This window comes from Haplochromis burtoni, unplaced genomic scaffold (assembly GCF_018398535.1).
Source record: "Haplochromis burtoni strain Fernald_Lab_line unplaced genomic scaffold, NCSU_Asbu1 Contig_575, whole genome shotgun sequence".
NCBI lineage: Eukaryota > Metazoa > Chordata > Actinopteri > Cichliformes > Cichlidae > Haplochromis > Haplochromis burtoni.
In genome coordinates, this window is record NW_024582936.1 from 251,886 (window position 1) to 268,896 (window position 17,011).

General features: G+C 45.2%; 1 protein-coding gene across 2 annotated transcripts in view; it reads left to right on the forward strand.

The window, feature by feature from the left end:
* The window catches only part of LOC102299048 (potassium voltage-gated channel subfamily KQT member 2), a 28,122-nt gene extending 25,283 nt beyond the window's left edge, over positions 1–2,839 (forward strand). For both annotated transcript variants that reach the window (XM_005948162.3, XM_014329516.2), the window contains 3 exons: positions 49–169; positions 259–434; positions 1,168–2,839. In XM_005948162.3, coding sequence (XP_005948224.1) covers positions 49–169; positions 259–434; positions 1,168–1,801 — 931 coding nt within the window. In that variant the 3' untranslated portion in view covers positions 1,802–2,839. The remainder of the gene's footprint in view (positions 1–48; positions 170–258; positions 435–1,167) is intronic.
* Positions 2,840–17,011: the final 14,172 nt, after the last annotated feature.

Consider the following 17,011-nt stretch of genomic DNA (forward strand, 5'->3'; position numbering starts at 1 on the left):
TTTATGAGGTTTTGAATGGCTTGACTCACTCTGTCTCCTGACTGGCAGGGTGGATCAGATCGTTGGCAGAGGAACACCAATTGCAGATAAGGATCGTCCCAAAGCAGCCAGTGAGGAGCTACCTGAAGACCCGAGCATGATGGGACGCCTGGGGAAGGTGGAGAAGCAGGTAACCAACAGACTATAAAGAGTACATCTGGTGGCTTTTCTGCTATGGTTTCAGACATGAGTCTGTTTTGGTGGTGTTTTCTCACTTAGGTCCTGTCCATGGAGAGAAAGCTCGACTTTTTGGTTAATATCTATATCCAGCGAATGGGAATCCCTCAGGCTGAGACCGACGCCTACTTTGGATCCAAGGAGCCAGACCCAGCACCACCCTATCACAGTCCAGTGGATCAGCTGGAGAAGAGCCAATCCATCGCCAAGATCATGCAGTCAGTGTCTTTTTATTCATTCATCATGTCATTAATGTAAATGAAAATACAAGTAAAGGGTAGCGTCATCAAAGTCACAGTAGTGATGAGAAAAATATAATAAATATTTCCCAATTTTAATCTAACTTGAACCTGACCTAAAGGCCCGACCATCCAATTCAATTAAATTCAATTAATTTATACAACGCCAAATCACAACAACAGTCGCCTCAAGGTGCTTTATATTGTACAGTAGACCCTACAATAATACATACAGAGAAAAACCCAACAATCATATGACCCCCTATGAGCAGCACTTTGGCGACAGTGGGAAGGAAAAACTCCCTTTTAACAGGAAGAAACCTCCAGCAGAACCAGGCTCAGGGAGGGGCGGGGCCATCTGCTGTGATTGGTTGGAGTGAGAGAAGGAAGACAGGATAAAGACATGCTGTGGAAGAGAGACAGAGGTTAATAACAGATATGATTCAGTGCAGAGAGGTCTGTTAACACATAGTGAGTGAAGAAGAAACACCCAATGCATCATGGAAATCCCCAGCAGCCTATTGCAGCATAACTAAGGGAGGATTCAGGGTCACCTGGTCCAGCCCTAACTATATGCTTTAGCAAAAAGGAATCTGTTATCTTCCACTTGACCTCAGATCTGGCTGTTCATAAACAACTTCCTTTTGATAATCTCAGAACTTCCTGTTGATAAAATGGCGGTTACTTACTAATGTGTTTACATCTTGCACAGAGGGTTGCCAGGTGAACAGGTGGAGAAGGCTCGGGATGTGACGAAGATGGTTCGCTCCAGCAGTTCCACCGGACACAGGAACTACAATGCCCCCACATGTCCTCCCTCCACCTCCTGGCAGCCCATCAGCTCCCAGCTCCACCAGCAGGCTCCGCCCCCTCCTCATCGTAGCCAGGGTAATACTCCAAGTCCGGTGGGGGATGGGTCACTGGTTCGACTGCCCCCTCCTCCATCTGGGGAGAGACACAGTGGGAACCGATCAAACCGTCACAGCACCGGAGACCGAGGGGGGGCGGAGAAACAGGAGAGGGCAGGAGAGGGGTCCAATGGGATGGGAGGAGGAGGCGAGGAGGGGAAGCCTGACAGTGACACCTCTATCTCCATTCCATCGGTGGACCACGAGGAGCTGGAGCGTTCTTTCAGTGGCTTCTCCATCTCCCAGTCCAGAGACAACCTGGACTTCCTCAACAATGGATTCTACTCCTCCAACAATCTGGGAGATCGCCATGGTGGGGGAGGAGCTGCCTGCTGCACCGCCGTCCGGTCCTACATCGCTGAGGGGGAGTCAGACTCCGACTCCGAGCTCTGTGCCCCGTCGCCGCACTCGGACCGGGCCTGGACTGGAACCAAATGAAGCTGCGAGAAATCCAGAGTCACAACCAGCAGAACATTTAAAGTATTCATCAAAATGTGAATAAAAAGTAAACATAAAGATTTAAACCACCAGCTGGAGGCTCACAGCAAAGGATTATTGTGTATAGAGCTCAGCGGCCGCACCCATGATGGTACGATTTACGTGACAGATTCTGCACGGCAAACATCTGTCCACACTGTCACCAACTGGCACACTGCTGGGACATGCTTTCACCTGATTGGTTGCTTGTTTCTATGTATAAAATAATCACATAATCTCAGCTCGCCAATACATTTGTTAATCGTTTAAACAAAGAAAAGTTGGAAAGATGGACCAGACTGCTGTTTGTTTATCTACTTCCTGTCCAAAGTTTAGGAAGTAGATCCGGAGCTGCCGGGTTTTAACTTTCAGGTGAACCACGAGCTTTCAGGTAACTTTGGCTATGTATGGGATCTGTATCTTATTCTGCTCTCTAGAGGCTGCAGCAGTATCAATGAACTCTGTTTATATGTTTTTTAATATTCTGGTTATTTAACTAAATGTGACTCTGCACGGTCACTGGAGCATCTTCTTACTGTGACACTATCAGCTTGCACCTGCTCATCTACTACATGTAATCTTTAGCAGGTTATTGTTTTTTCCCCAGGTGTTTGTGGAAGACTGTATGGACGATTTGATAGTTACTAACAGCCTGAGGTCAGTGCTAACACACATGCTTATGTATTTTGAAAGATAATAAATAAGACATAATCTTCCAGTAACTCCATGCTTCACAGACCTGCTGCAAATTTACTGCTGCTGTGATTTCAGAGTAGACATCAGGGGAAGATTACTTTTAATGCTTGTTGCCAATCGGGCTCTCTAAATATGGTAAGCATTGCTGAAAACTTAAATTTTAGCATTTTTCAGCTTATGAAAAACAAAAACCAAAATCATACAACCTGAAAAGGTCATCGGCCAGAATATTTTCAGTTCCCTTTTTATGTTGAATGTCTAGAGTGTATTCCTGCGTCAACAGAGCCTGTCACGTTGAATATACGTGAAAGGAAAACGATCAGTGTGCACAACGATAGGCAAAATACTGGACTGCAGGTAAACTTGGAGGTGCTGAAGAGCCAACAACAAACCCATAGTTTCCTTTTCAATAGTGGAATAATTGAGCTGATTTTTGTTAAACTTGCAGGAGAAATAGCAAACGGGGTGGTCCAAACCCTGCACATCTTCCAGCAACAGCACTGCTCCAGCCCCAACTTCCAATTTGAAAGGTCAGGTCAACTCAGGTGCAGCGAGCATGGGGTGTGGCAAAGGAGGGATTTAGCACTTTCAAAAGCACCCTGACACTCATCTGACCAAACAAAATCAACCTTTGGACAGTAGATTAGAATCAGAAAGACTTTATTTTTTATATTATTATTCCCAAGGAGCAATTAAGACTAGTTAATGGTTGGACCATGGAGGAGAAATTTCTGCAGATTTGCTGTAATAACCAACCATTCCCAGAAACCTATGCAGCTCACGCATTGTTTTAGTTGTGGAATAATCTTTAAGCGCAACAAAGTTGGACTTCATGGGCTGTACCTGCCCATGTCAAATGATCTTGCCGAGTTTCCGGATAAACCACCAGGTCATCCAAATAGGCACTGCAGTTGGAGAGGCCACTCAGAACTTTATCAGCCTCTGAAAGGTAACATGAGCATTACTGATATCAAATGCTATGAGAGTATAAAAAGTCATCTGATGATGGCTTAAATGTTGGAAGCATGTTCAGTTAAGGAGACTTGCTAGTAACCTTTAAGGTTTTCCAGTTTGGGTACAGCTCCAGGGGCTCTGATCTGTTTCAGCAGATATTCAGTTTCCTGTTTTGTTAGTGAGTGCTTTACAGGCAGTGTTGGAGAGTAACGGAGTACATGTGCCGGTGTTACGTATTTAAAATACAAGATATGAGTAACTGTATTCTGTTACAGTTACCGTTTAAAACGGTAGTATTCAGAATGCTTTGCTGAAATAAATGGGTTACACAGCAGTATTTTCCTGTTTCATATGTTCGGCTATGTCCTCTCTATTTTTGGTAATTCCACACCGGTGGAAACCTAAAAAAAACACGCATTAAGAGGCTCTACGAGCCCGACACGAACCCGACGTGTTAGCCAGAGGTCCCTCTACTACCGTTCAGAGCCGCGGACCTGTTTTATATACGCGCCGAATAGTTTTTTATACGAGATCGCTGCAAAAAGTGCAGCCTTACCTAATGTCCACCTACTGTTACTCATTTATATTAAGATTTAATATAAAATGAGTATTATAGAGTCTGACAGCTGCTGGTAAGAATGACCTGCGGTAGCGCTCCTTCCTACGCTGTGGGTGTAAAAGTCTACTGCTGAATGAGCTGCTCGGTGCTCGTCCAGTCTCACGCAGGGGATGGGAGCTGTTGTCCATGATGGATGTTAGCTTAGACAACATCCTCTCCTCCCCAACCTGCTCGATGTACTCCAGCAGACAGTCCACAATGTCAGTGTTGTCTGAGAACTTCTGGATATGGCAAGTGTCCATGTTATAACTGAAGTCCGCAGTGTACAGGGTGAAGATTAAAGGGGCGAGTACTGTTCCTTATGGGGCCCCCGTGCTACAGACTACCACCTCAGACACAGTCCCGTAGCCTCACATACTGGGGTCTTCTGGTGAGGTAGTCAATAATCCACGAGGACAGCTGATGGTCCATTCCCACCAATCCCTGCATCTTCTCCCTTAGCACTGAGGGTTGGATTGTATTGAAGGCACTGGTAAAATAAAAAAACATGACTCTCACAGTGCATCTTGCGCTCTCCAGATGAGAGAAGGCCCGATGCAGCAGGTAGGTGACCGCGTCATCCACCCCAATGTTAGGCTGGTAGGCAAACTGCAGCGGGTCTAGATCTCTCCCAACTGGTGGGCGAAAGTGGTGTAGTATGATCCTCTCCATGGTCTTTATCAGGTGTGAAGTCAGGGCAACGAGTCTGAAGTGGTTTGGCTCCTTGGGTTGCGTTGTCTTTGGGACAGGCACCAAACAAGAGGTCTTCCACAGAATGGAGACCCTCTCCAGGCTGAGACTGAGGTTAAAGATAACCTCACAGAGTTGATCTGCACAGTCCCTCAAAAGTCTGGAGCTGATTCCTCTGCCTCCTCAGTTGTGGTCCCAGCTCTGCCAGCGAGAGCTCAAATTGCCCCCCTGACATCCTGAAATATGTCTGTAAGCTTCAGCTCCTGGATCAAACCAGGAAAATCCCCCTGCTGCTGCCTACTAAATGGTAAATGGTAAATGGCCTGTATTTATATAGCGCTTTACTAGTCCCTAAGGACCCCAAAGTGCTTTACATATCCAGTCATCCACCCATTCACACACACACATTCACACACTGGTGATGGCAGCTACATCTTGCAAACACATATTTGTGCTGCAATGTCATTCACAAACTATTGGACCCTTAAGATCAAACCTACGTCATTTTTTTTGGTCCATTGCAGTGCGGTAAGCCATCAAACACCCTTATTTGAAAATCAGAATTACATAAAATTGCTTGTTTGGCCAAAAATGGGTAAATGACATAATTTAAAAAAAAAAAATACAATTTACATGTGTTGAGTTTAGAATGAAAGCAGTTTTACCTAATTTATATGATTTAGTACTGTCAACAGCAAGGAATTAAAAAAGATGGTTATAATGGGTTTCATTACAAGTTTCATTACATTTGCACAACACAGCAGAAATGGTCACATATGGCAAACAATGCAACAAAAAAAAACCCAACAACACATAAAAAAACAAACAAACAAACAGCCGGGGCCTTCATCTGCCCATTAAATGTCAAACATCGCATTGACCCGTAGTCCCTGCTCATCAGCACATGCTTTTAAAAAGAGCTCCATGGTCTCTGCAAACTGAAAAACAAAGAGGAGGAAGTCCCTCCCTCCACAGTGCAGATGACAGGCCAGGCAAACATTGATGTGTTTGAATGCCTCCTCATCATGTGAGCCTTGAAGTTTTTTTTAAGAACACTAAGACCACAGTGAGGGCGTTTCATTTTCATGGACTTTCTATAAGCCGCAGTTTCATTTAGCACAGAGGGAGGAGCACATGAATGTTCTACTGAAGATTCAGAAAATGATTTAGATGCTGGAGACAAGACATCAAGAGGGAGGCGGGGGTCCTCGGAGAGTGCAGCTGGAGGGAGGCGGGGCTCCTCGGAGAGTGCAGCGGAGAGCAGTCCTTTTTTTTTTTTTTTTTTTTTTTTTTAAATGACATCAGAAACAGCAGTATGCGACATTACGTGATGGCATAGCTTCAGTTCATCCTTTGCCAATTTTTTTATTTATTTATTTATTTTTTTTAAGAAATAGGACAGGGGGAATGAATGAGAGAAAGAGGGGGAGAGAAAGAAAGAAAACCAAAGGGGAGAAGAGACGGTGAGAAGGGGGGAAAAAAAAAAAAAAACAACCCTGGGTCACCTGTATGGAGAAAAAAAAAAAAAAAAACAAACAAACAACAAAAAAAACAAACAGAGGAGACAGCAAACAACAAAGAGCAACATAATAATAGAGAAAACAAAGCACCATCACAATAAACTAGCTAGTCATAGATATCAATAGTTACTAAATAATAAACGATATTGTGCAGCACGCAAGATAGACAGCGCACAGTGTGCTTTGAGGCAGCAGCCAAGAAAGCTTTAGTCCGCGTCTGTGAATACCCATGTGTACACCTGTGTGCATACCTGTGTGGATCAGCATGCTTGCATTCCAAAGGTTTCTCCATGTAATGATCTGCTAGGGAGTGTGGGGGGGCCACAGCCCCGTCCTCCAGGGTGTGAAGCGGGTATGGAGGAGATCAAAACTCCAGACATCCAGAGGCCCCCAGAACACAAGAGACCACGGAAGACCAACAGAGGGGCAGCCGCGCCACTGTTCCAGTAAGAGCTGAGGAGAGTCCCAGATGAGGGCTCGCCCAGCAGCCGCGGAGCAGAAGCCAGGGGGAGTTGCAGTGACGCGCCCGTGAGCTCCGCCGGCCCCCAGCTGTGCCTGAGTGACCGAGCCCCAGGCCGAGAGGCCGGGGGCACCCCACCTCCAAAGGGGGCCCGAGCGAGCCCCAGGCCCCAGGCCCCGACAAGCGGCCGCCAAGGAGTGAGCCGGTGTGTACCCGGACGCCCACCCCCAGACACAAGGAACCACCAGCACACCGACACCTGAGGGAGTCCGCCACCGGCAGGGGAAGTGGTGGTGGGTAGAGATAGGCCTCCAAACCTTGGAGGGCCTGAGGTGTCCCCAGAGAGGTGGCGTCTGATACCCAACCTGACATATAGACACAGACATACAGGCACACACAGACACAAACATCCATTCCCACCCTCATGCTCTCATGTGCACTCACTCCACACTCAACCAACGTGGAGATAGACATAAAGAGACGCTGTACACACGATCACACTCCCCAAGCGTACTCTACAAACCGGGTCTAGGTACCCTTGCCCCTGGAGGGGGGAATTGCACCCAGACCCAGGTGGTGTTACCCTTTTCCCTGCGGTGGGGAGAGGCAGACCACCCCGACTCCGCAGCAGCAGGGAGGCCCCACACCCCAGACCGCAGCCGGACGGCCAACTCCTCCTACTAGCCCTCCCGCTCCAGCAGGCCGCAGAGAATGGGGGTGGGAGAAGACTCCAAACCTCCCTCCACCCGCTCATTGTAGTGTTGATGCATATGTGATCTAAGGTGCAATTAAAACCCAGGAGGGCATGGAGCTACCTGCCAAGGAGCAGCAGGTAAGCGCATAGTCCCTCCTGCTAGCCCTCAATGACTAAGTGTATTTAAAATTGAGAGGTGGGCAAGGACGTCAGGGGTGAGGTATACACCCTGATGGTAATTTGGACTCCGTGATTGTGCCCACCCCCAAGATCCTATATGTATGTGTAATGAGAGTGTGAATAATGTGAATGTCTAAGTTGTGGGATAAAATTGAGGCAGAGGCAGCCAGAAGGGGACAGAGGGGGGGGTAGCCTCCTCTGCACCCTGGTGACATACCCCTACTCCAAGGCCCTGCATGTGTGGGTGGTTGTGAAGGAGCGGGAAGAGGGAGGCAGCTGGAGATGGGGAGGGAAGGAAGGGAGGGGCAGGTAACCCCTCCCTGGGGCCAGCTCCCCCGCTGACCCCAGTAGGCACTCCCACCCTTCGCGACCCGCCAGGGAAAGGGGGCCCAGGCCCATCAGACCGGGGCCCAGTGCAGTAGCGCCCCCCGGCTCCACAGAGCCCTGGACAGTCCACCCAACCCCACCACAGAGAAAACTGCACCCACCCCACCATCCACTCATCTTCCAGACTACATAAGACGGTAAACGCCCAGGCTGAGATCTTCCTCCACCTCTCCTGTATCTCCCCCTCCTGCAGAGAGTTCCTGAAGAGAAGAAAGCTCCTGCAAGATGTGACCATCCCCCACCAGTTGAAGAGCCCCCCAGGTGGCTCGACGCACCGGCGGCACCCTGCGCCAGGGCTGGGCCCCCATGCACCCACCCGCCCACAACCCCGGCAACACACCAACCAGGACCCAAGCCCCCGAGGCCCGGCCAGGGCCCCAGCCCAGAGACGGAGCGCCCCCAGAACCTCACGCCCATCCCGGACCCACCCAGGGGCAGCCAGGCTACCAGGTCAGTAACCCACGTCCGTCAACACAGACCCTCCCCTAGCCCCGCTGCACGCAGCCGCGAGGAAACAGTCACCTGAGAGCCAACAGAGCCCCTAACCGGACATGACCGCTACCCCGGGTTGAGCCCCCCAAGGAAGATGCCTCCGGGGAACCCCCCGACGCCCTAAGCCTGTCCCTACCCCCACACCAATCACAACAGTGAAGGCGGGACCAAACTATGACCCCCCCACCCCCACTAGGTGATGGAGCTGATCAAAGGAGCCCAGAGCAATTGATCTGATGTGGTGGCAGAGGCTGTATCAAGACTAATGTAATCTAATAGATAATTTCTATATTGGTTAGAATTAAGATTATTTTTATTTTTCCAGTTCATGAGGACTGTTTTCTTGGCTATGCATAGGGCAGTGAAAACCATATGGGCGATATTCTTTTCTGAAGTGACATTATCTAAGCTGCCCAACAAACACACTAAGGGAAGTTGGAATGTTACATTTCAGACACTTTGATAAGTCTTCACATATCTCGCGCCAAAACTTCTGCACTGGTGGACAGAACCAAAGAGCGTGGATATAATTGTCTGGTGTATTGCTTGACAGTGTGAGCAGTTGTTGGAAGATGTAAAGCCCATCTTGAACATCCGATGACCTGTATAGTGCACTCTATGTAGTATTTTGTATTGTATTAATTGCAGACTGGGATTTTTAATTAATTTAAAGGTTTTTAAGCAAATCTGAGACCAGAAGTTTTGGTCTAGGTTGACTGATAAATCTGCTTCCCACTTTGCAGTAGGGAGGGATATTGATTCATCTAATTTAGAAAGTGTTCTGTATATTTTAGATAATAATTTGGGGGATTTAAGAGTAAGAAAATGTGCCGCACTTAGTGGTGTTTGTAATTCAACTTGACTGAGGTTAAATTTCTTTTTTACTATGGATTTAATTTGTTGATATTCTAAAAATTCTTCTTGTTGATCCCATATTTGTATAACTACTGTCAAATGGAATAAAGTCTGTTCCTTCTAATATATGTTCTAAGTATTTAATTCCTTTACAGCTCCATTCTGGAAAATTAATCATATTATTGTTTTGTAATATGTCAGGGTTATTCCAGATAGGTGTACGTTTGCATGGGATTAATGAAGACTCCGTTATTTTTAGAAACTCCCACCATGCTGTTAGAGAAAAGCTGATGTTGATACTTTTAAAGCATTCATGTCTTTTGATGTTTGAGCTGATAAATGGTAGGTCTGAAATCTCTAGATCCTTGCATAGTGCCTGTTCAACATCTAGCCAGGGCTCAACTAAGAAGGTATGTTTTAACCATTCTGAGATGAACTGAAGCCTGTTGGCTAAGAAGTATTGGTGAAAATTAGGCAGATCTAATCCTCCTCTATCCTTGGTTCTTTGTAGCGTTTTTAAGCTAATACGCGGGGGTTTATCTTTCCAAAGGAATTTGGAAATATATGAATCCAGAGATCTGAACCAATCTTGTGATGGTTTGTTAGGGATCATCAAAAATAAGTAATTTATTTTTGGCAAGATCATCATTTTTATAGTGGCGACCCTTCCCATGAGTGATATGGGTAAAGATTTCCATCTAGTCAGATCGCCTTCTACTTTCTTTAGAAGTGGGATGTGGTTTAATTTAGTTAAGTCTGAAAGCTTAGGAGAGACATTAATACCTAAATATTTAATATTTCCGGATTGCAGTGGGGCAGAGGAAGAATTATGGAAGGAGCAGTTAATGGGGAGAACTGTAGATTTTGGCCAGTTAATTGAATAATCTGAAACTCTTGAAAACCAGTTTATTAAAGTAATTACCTCAGAGAGGTTGGTTTGTGTGTTTTGCAGAAAAAGCAACACATCATCCGCATAGAGACTGATTTTATGTTCTATGTTCTTACATTTTATGCCCTTAATTGTTGTAGCCTGTCTAAATGCTGCTGCTAGAGGTTCGATAAAAATTGCAAAAAGTGAAGGGGAGAGTGGGCATCCCTGTCTGGTGCCCCTCAGGAGACAGAAGCTGGAGGATGTCTGGTCATTTGTTCTGATACGAGCTGTTGGGGAATTGTATAATATTCTTATCCAGTTTATGAAAGAGTTTCCAAAACCAAATTTGTGTAAAGTTGCGAATAAAAATTTCCAATTAACTCTGTCAAATGCTTTTTCTGCATCTAGAGATAATATTATGGTTTCGATGTTTTTATCGTATGAGTAGTCTATTAAATTAAGTAATCTACGAGTGTTTGTTGAGGAGTGCCGACCTTTTATGAAACCAGTTTGGTCAGGATGAATTAAGAGGGGGGTTATTTTCTCTAATCTCTTTGAGAGAGCTTTGCAGATTATTTTAAGGTCTACATTTAAAAGAGAAATTGGACAATAGCTTGAGGGAAATAAAGGGTCTTTGCCTGGTTTTAGCAGGAGACTAATGTTGGCAGAATTCATATTTGGTGGTAGTCTGCCATTTTCCTCGATTTCCTGCAACATTCCGTGGAATACTGGTGCCAAAATTGTCCAGAATTCTTTGTAGAATTCTGCAGGGAAGCCGTCTGGACCTGGAGCCTTATTATTGGGCATACTTAGCGGAGAGCAGTCCTGATAGTGGTGGCTGACTTGGCATTGAAGAATGCTGACATGACAATAAATGCCATGCCATATCCCCACGCCGTATGGTGGTCATGTTACAGACAGGGCAGTGAAAGTGTCCTGCATCAGCATATCATTTTGTCTGTGAGAGAGGAAAACCCCCACATGTAATTTAAATGCAGTTGTATAGAATGCAATCAGTTTATCCAACAATCAGATTGTACATATTAAGAAAAACATCCAAGCCATCCTCAATAATGAAAGCAAAATGGTGTGGATCACAAGAGCTGTCAAGAAATGTGGTGAACAGGAAATAAAAATATTCTTAATAAAAACACACTTTTCTCTCTGACACCAGAGAGACAGTGACACTTGAGTACAACAAAGTTCAAGGTTCAAGGTTCTTTATTTGTCACATGCATAGTTATACAAGTATAACACACAGTGAAATGTAACCTGACACGCTCCTCGACATGTGCAAAAAATTGGGGGGGGGGAACATTATATATATATATAGTATATACATTAATATATATGTATGTATATATATATATAATAATAATATGTATATACAGCTGATAAATACTTTTTTGCCCCACTGTGTATATATATATATATATATATATATATATATATATATATATATATATATATATATATATATATATATATATAAAAACACCCAGCACGCCCCTGCGGGCGGTTTATCCTTCAAGCTCGGGTCCTCTACCAGAGGCCTGGGAGCTTGAGGGTCCTGCGCAGTATCTTAGCTGTTCCCAGGACTGCGCTCTTCTGGACAGAGATCTCCGATGTTATTCCCGGGATCTGCTGGAGCCACTCGCCTAGCTTGGGAGTCACCGCACCTAGTGCTCCGATTACCACTGGGACCACCGTTACCTTCACCCTCCACATCTTCTCGAGCTCTTCTCTGAGCCCTTCTAAGGAAAGATATATACATATACATATATATATATTATATATATACATTATATATATATATATACATATTATATACACTGGGTGAATGTGCAGTAGTAGCAGCAAGCAGGTGAATTCTGTACATTAATATGAATAGACATCTGACTATTTTACAGGATAGACAATATAAACATATTTAAAATTAAAGGAATTGAAATGTACATTGTGCCTTGGTTTAGTGTCTGGAAGAGTCCTGTCTCAGTCAATTATAGATGATGTGAGAGGGCGGGTGTGTGTGTTTAGGGCACGGATGGCTTGGGGATAGAAGCTCCTCTTGAGTCTCTCTGTCCTTGCCCGGAAGATGCGGAACCTTCTACCAGATTGCAGAAGTTGGAACAGTTTGTTGCCAGGATGGGACGGGTCCTTCAGTATCTGCGCTGCTCTAGTCCGGCATCTCCTGGTGTAGGTGTCCTGAAGCGGGGGGAGAGCAATCCTGCAGCAGCGTTCTGCTGTACGGATCACTCTCTGGAGAGCTTTTTGGTCCTTCACACAGCTGTTCCCGAACCACGATGTCATGTTCTGTGTGAGGATGCTCTCCACAGCGCCTGTATAGAAAATCCTGAGGATCTTTGGAGAGACCCTGAACTTCCTCAGTTGTCGTAGGTGATACAGGCGCTGCCTAGCCTTTTTGGTCTGGACCTGAATGTGGGCAGCCCATGTCAGGTCTGAGGAGATGTGGACACCAAGATACTTGAAGGACTGCACCCTCTCCACTGGAGCTCCATTGATGATAATGGGCTTGTAGTCTCTGTGCTGACCCCTTCTGAAGTCCACCACCAGCTCCTTGGTCTTGCTGACGTTCAGCTGGAGGTGGTTGTCCTGGCACCACGATGCCAGATTCTTCACTTCATCCATGTAGGCCGCCTCATCGTTGTTGGAGATGGCACCCAACACCACTGTGTCGTCAGCAAACTTCACAATGGTGTTGGAGCCATGGGTGGCCACACAGTCTGAAGTGTAGAGGGAGTAGAGCAGTGGCGAGAGGACACATCCCTGAGGTGCTCCTGTGTTGATGGTGATGCTGTTGGAGAAGCACCTGCCCACCCTCACCACCTGAGTTCTGCCAGTGAGGAAGTCCAACACCCATGCACACAGACGGCTGTTAAGTCCCAGATCCCTCAGCTTTGTGAACAGTCTGCAGGGCACTATTGTGTTAAACGCTGAACTGTAATCAACAAACAGCATTCGCACATAGTTACCCTGTTTCTTGTCCACGTGGCTGAGAGTGGTGTGTAGGACGTGGGCGATGGCATCCTCTGTGGATCTGTTGGATCTGTAGGCGAACTGCAGCGGATCTGTGGTGTCTGGGATGGAGGAGGAGATGATGTTCTTCAGCAGCCTCTCAAACACCTTCATTACTACCGAGGTCAGTGCAACTGGCCGGTAATCGTTCAGGGATGAGGGTTTGCTGTTCTTGGGCACAGGGATGATGGTGGATCTTTTGAAGCATGTGGGGACCACAGACTTCGCCAGGGACTCGTTGAAGATGTAAGTGAACACACCTGCTAGCTGGTCAGCACAGCAGCGCAGCAGACGGCCGGTGATGCCGTCTGGCCCCGCCGCTTTCCTTGTGTTCACTCTCCTCAGTGCCGCTCGGACGTCATGCTCCGCGATGCTGGTCACCGGTCTCTCGCTGATGACGTCACTGTCCTCGGTAGTCAGGCGGTAGATAGCATTAGCCGCCTGGCTAACCTCAAAACGGGCAAAGAGACTGCAGAAGTGCTGAAAAGAAGGGCATATTTATAACTTTAACTATGAGGTATATTTAACACCAACAAAGCATTTTTAATGTGTCCATTTATTTGCGCCTCAATCTTTGCCCTGACAGCAGGGCTGAAAGTGGGGCACAGAGGGCAGTGAAACAGGCAACACGTGGTGCATTCCTGCAATTCTGGCTTGGAGGCAGAACTCCAAATTGATATGTGCATCTAAAACAGAGAAAAGTACACACATTCCTTACTAAAGTTTAGATTCCTCTGTTTAAAAATACTCAAGTAAAAGTAGAAGTATTCACTCAACTTTTTACTCAAGTGGAAGTAAGAAGTACAGGCTTTTGTACTTTAAGTACAAAAATTCAAAGTAATCTAGCTTCCACATTGCGCGGGGGGGGAATAATGTAATGACCCTGATTTGAAAATGTCGGGAGTACAAAGTGCAGGTACTTGTGCTAAAATGTAAGAAGTAGAAGTATAAATTAGGCATAAAAAAGTACAGCGGTAAAGTACAGATACCAGAAAATTCTACTTAAGTAATGAAGTATTTTTACTTCATTACTTTCCGTCTCTGAAGCCAACAAAAAAATCATATTCTAATGCAAAATGTGTATTTTTTGGCTTGTCGCCCACAGAAGCCCTTAATCCAGCTCTCTTACTTTAACCAGGGCCAGTAAACGGACACATCTGTGTTTCTCTGCGAAGCACGATAAAAAAAACACAATTTAACAATGTGTGTTGTTGTAACGCAAATAGAGTGCCAACATGATCAGTGTAAGCAATCTAGATGATTCCTAGAATTATGAAATTACTAACGGCAAATGTACATATGAAAGACTCTGTCCCAACCTTTACGATCCACTTGCAAGGTTTCCACTGTATCCACATGTTTCTGGCTACTGTGGAGGTTGCAATATGGCGCTCCACAGTGGCTGCAGCCAGACCCTTCTCTATTTGCCTGAGCTCCAGCTAGATTCAATTCAATTCAATTCAATTTTATTTATATAGCGCCAAATCACAACATAAGTCGCCTCAAGGCGCTTCATAGATACAGAGAAAAACCCAACACAATCATATGACCCCCTATGAGCAAGCACTTTGGCAACAGTGGGAAGGAAAAACTCCCTAGATGAAGAGTTTGAAAAAAGTTTAGTGCATCAGCTAATTGCTCTGCTCTGATTGGTTGATAAAAGTCACCTGCTTTAACACAAATGGAGGACTGAATGTAAAAACGTTGTTTACTGTTTAAGTGGACGCTGCTAAGCCCATCATCTTTGTTTCCTGTTTGAAAACCAGGAAATATTTTTTGATATGATCAATTTTGGATTTGTCCTTTGTTAATGTTCAGTTAGGAAGGTAAATGCTGGACATCAACTATCATCTAGGTTCAGTTCCATAATCAAATTTAACTTGACATTTTGAAATGACATTTTTATACTCAGTGTCCTGATTTAAGAAGCTCAAAACTAACAAGACAAACATATTTGAAATACAAGAAAGTGTAGAGCTGTTCCTGACTGTCACCGGAGGCTCGCACCCTGTTGGAAACTTTCCATTTTGAAGACCTACAGTGATCCTCCTGACTTGGTTAGGTGTTGTTTTTCTGAGAATATATGTCTGTCGTCATGCTCTTCAGTTGTCTTTTATCATTTCTCAAGTCTCTAATATTCCTGCTGTGGCTCCGATTGCTTTCTTTTTCAATGTGCACTCACACTGAAATAACTTTTGGCCTTCATCTTTAAAATGACAGTGAAAAGCAATAAATTACAAATAAAAGCTTTGAATCAATTTTTTTGGCAAATATTTTTATTGAAAAAAGAAAACAACACAGTACTTGCACTTACCGAAATACAATTAACCAGGCAATACCTCTACACCAGTAAAATAACAGATAAAGGGTTGCCACTTGTGGAAAAATTTGGCTGTGCAACCTCTCAACGTATATTTTATTTTTTCAAGTTTTTAAAAAACAAAATCAAAACATAACATCTTTAAGCCACCGGGAAATAGTTGGATACTTAACAGACTTCCACTGCAACAATATTAGATGTCTCGCTAACAGGGATGTGAAGGCTATGATATCTTTTTGTGTAGAGTCAAGTGTAAGTGAGCGATCAGGAATCCCAAATACAACAATCAGGAATGAAGAGTTACCCCAAGAACAGCTGACATAATAGCAAAATACCTGTCCAGAAACCTTCCAGCTCAGGACACAGAAAAGACGTGGCTAAGGTGACAAGGAGAGCCGTGGCAGTTATCACATTTGTTTTCCACTTCTGATTACAATTCAAAAAGTCTAGACTTAGAGAAATGACCTTAAATTGAATAGGTCCAAGACGAGCGCAGGAGGTGGAAGATCGTACCCTCGTGATAGCCTGTTCCCAAGACTCCTCATGTATTCGAATTCCTAGTTCCCCTTCCCATGGACACTTAAGCTTAACATTAGAGTGGTTACTAAAAGACAGGATAGTATCATAGAGTTTCGAAATGGTTCCTCTGTGATGAGGAATAAATGATAGCGTAGTTTCCCACTGCTGTTAAGTATTACCATGAAATAATGAGGGAACGGACCCCTGTCCAGCTGCGTTAGAGTCTCTAATAATGGAGGATTGTGCGTACAATCTGAAACGTCTCAAGCTTCAAGTCCGCACTTCTTCAGTTACACCTATAAAGTCTGTTGTGGTGGTGAGCAGTGAGGTTAAACTGCAAAAACTTTGTCCGGTAAACGCTGGCCGTGTCTGCACGGAGATGTGTTTGAAGCAGTCTCAGGCACCGACTTGTTGAACTCACACTTCATATTGTTTCTGCAGACGGCCGCACGGAGGCGTGTCCACACTAAACGCTTCCACGAGACTGGAGCGTCTCCAGTCTTCTCCGTGACTTTCACACAAACTGAGGCCGGACATCATATCTGCTCAAACGCACAGATCACTTCAGGAGCGCCGTGCACACGAGCTCGGATGCAGAACGAAACCGACTGTAAGGAGCAGCTAGTTAGCAGTCGAGTGTTTTAATGTTCCATTTTAAACCAACGGTGGTTAAAAAAATTCAGCTGATAACTGTCAGCGCTCTCCTGCTGTAGCACCCTCCTCTGGTCCTCTGCGTCCAAACTGCTTCTGTTCCCCTGCCTTTTTAGAAGTGGTCTGTGGTTCAATATCTGACCTGTGGACACCTGTGGACCAGAGCAGGCAGTTTTTGAAGTGGCAGCTGACCCGCTTTAACTTCTGAACCACAGCCACCTGCTGTCATTGCTCAGTATTCAGCCAAT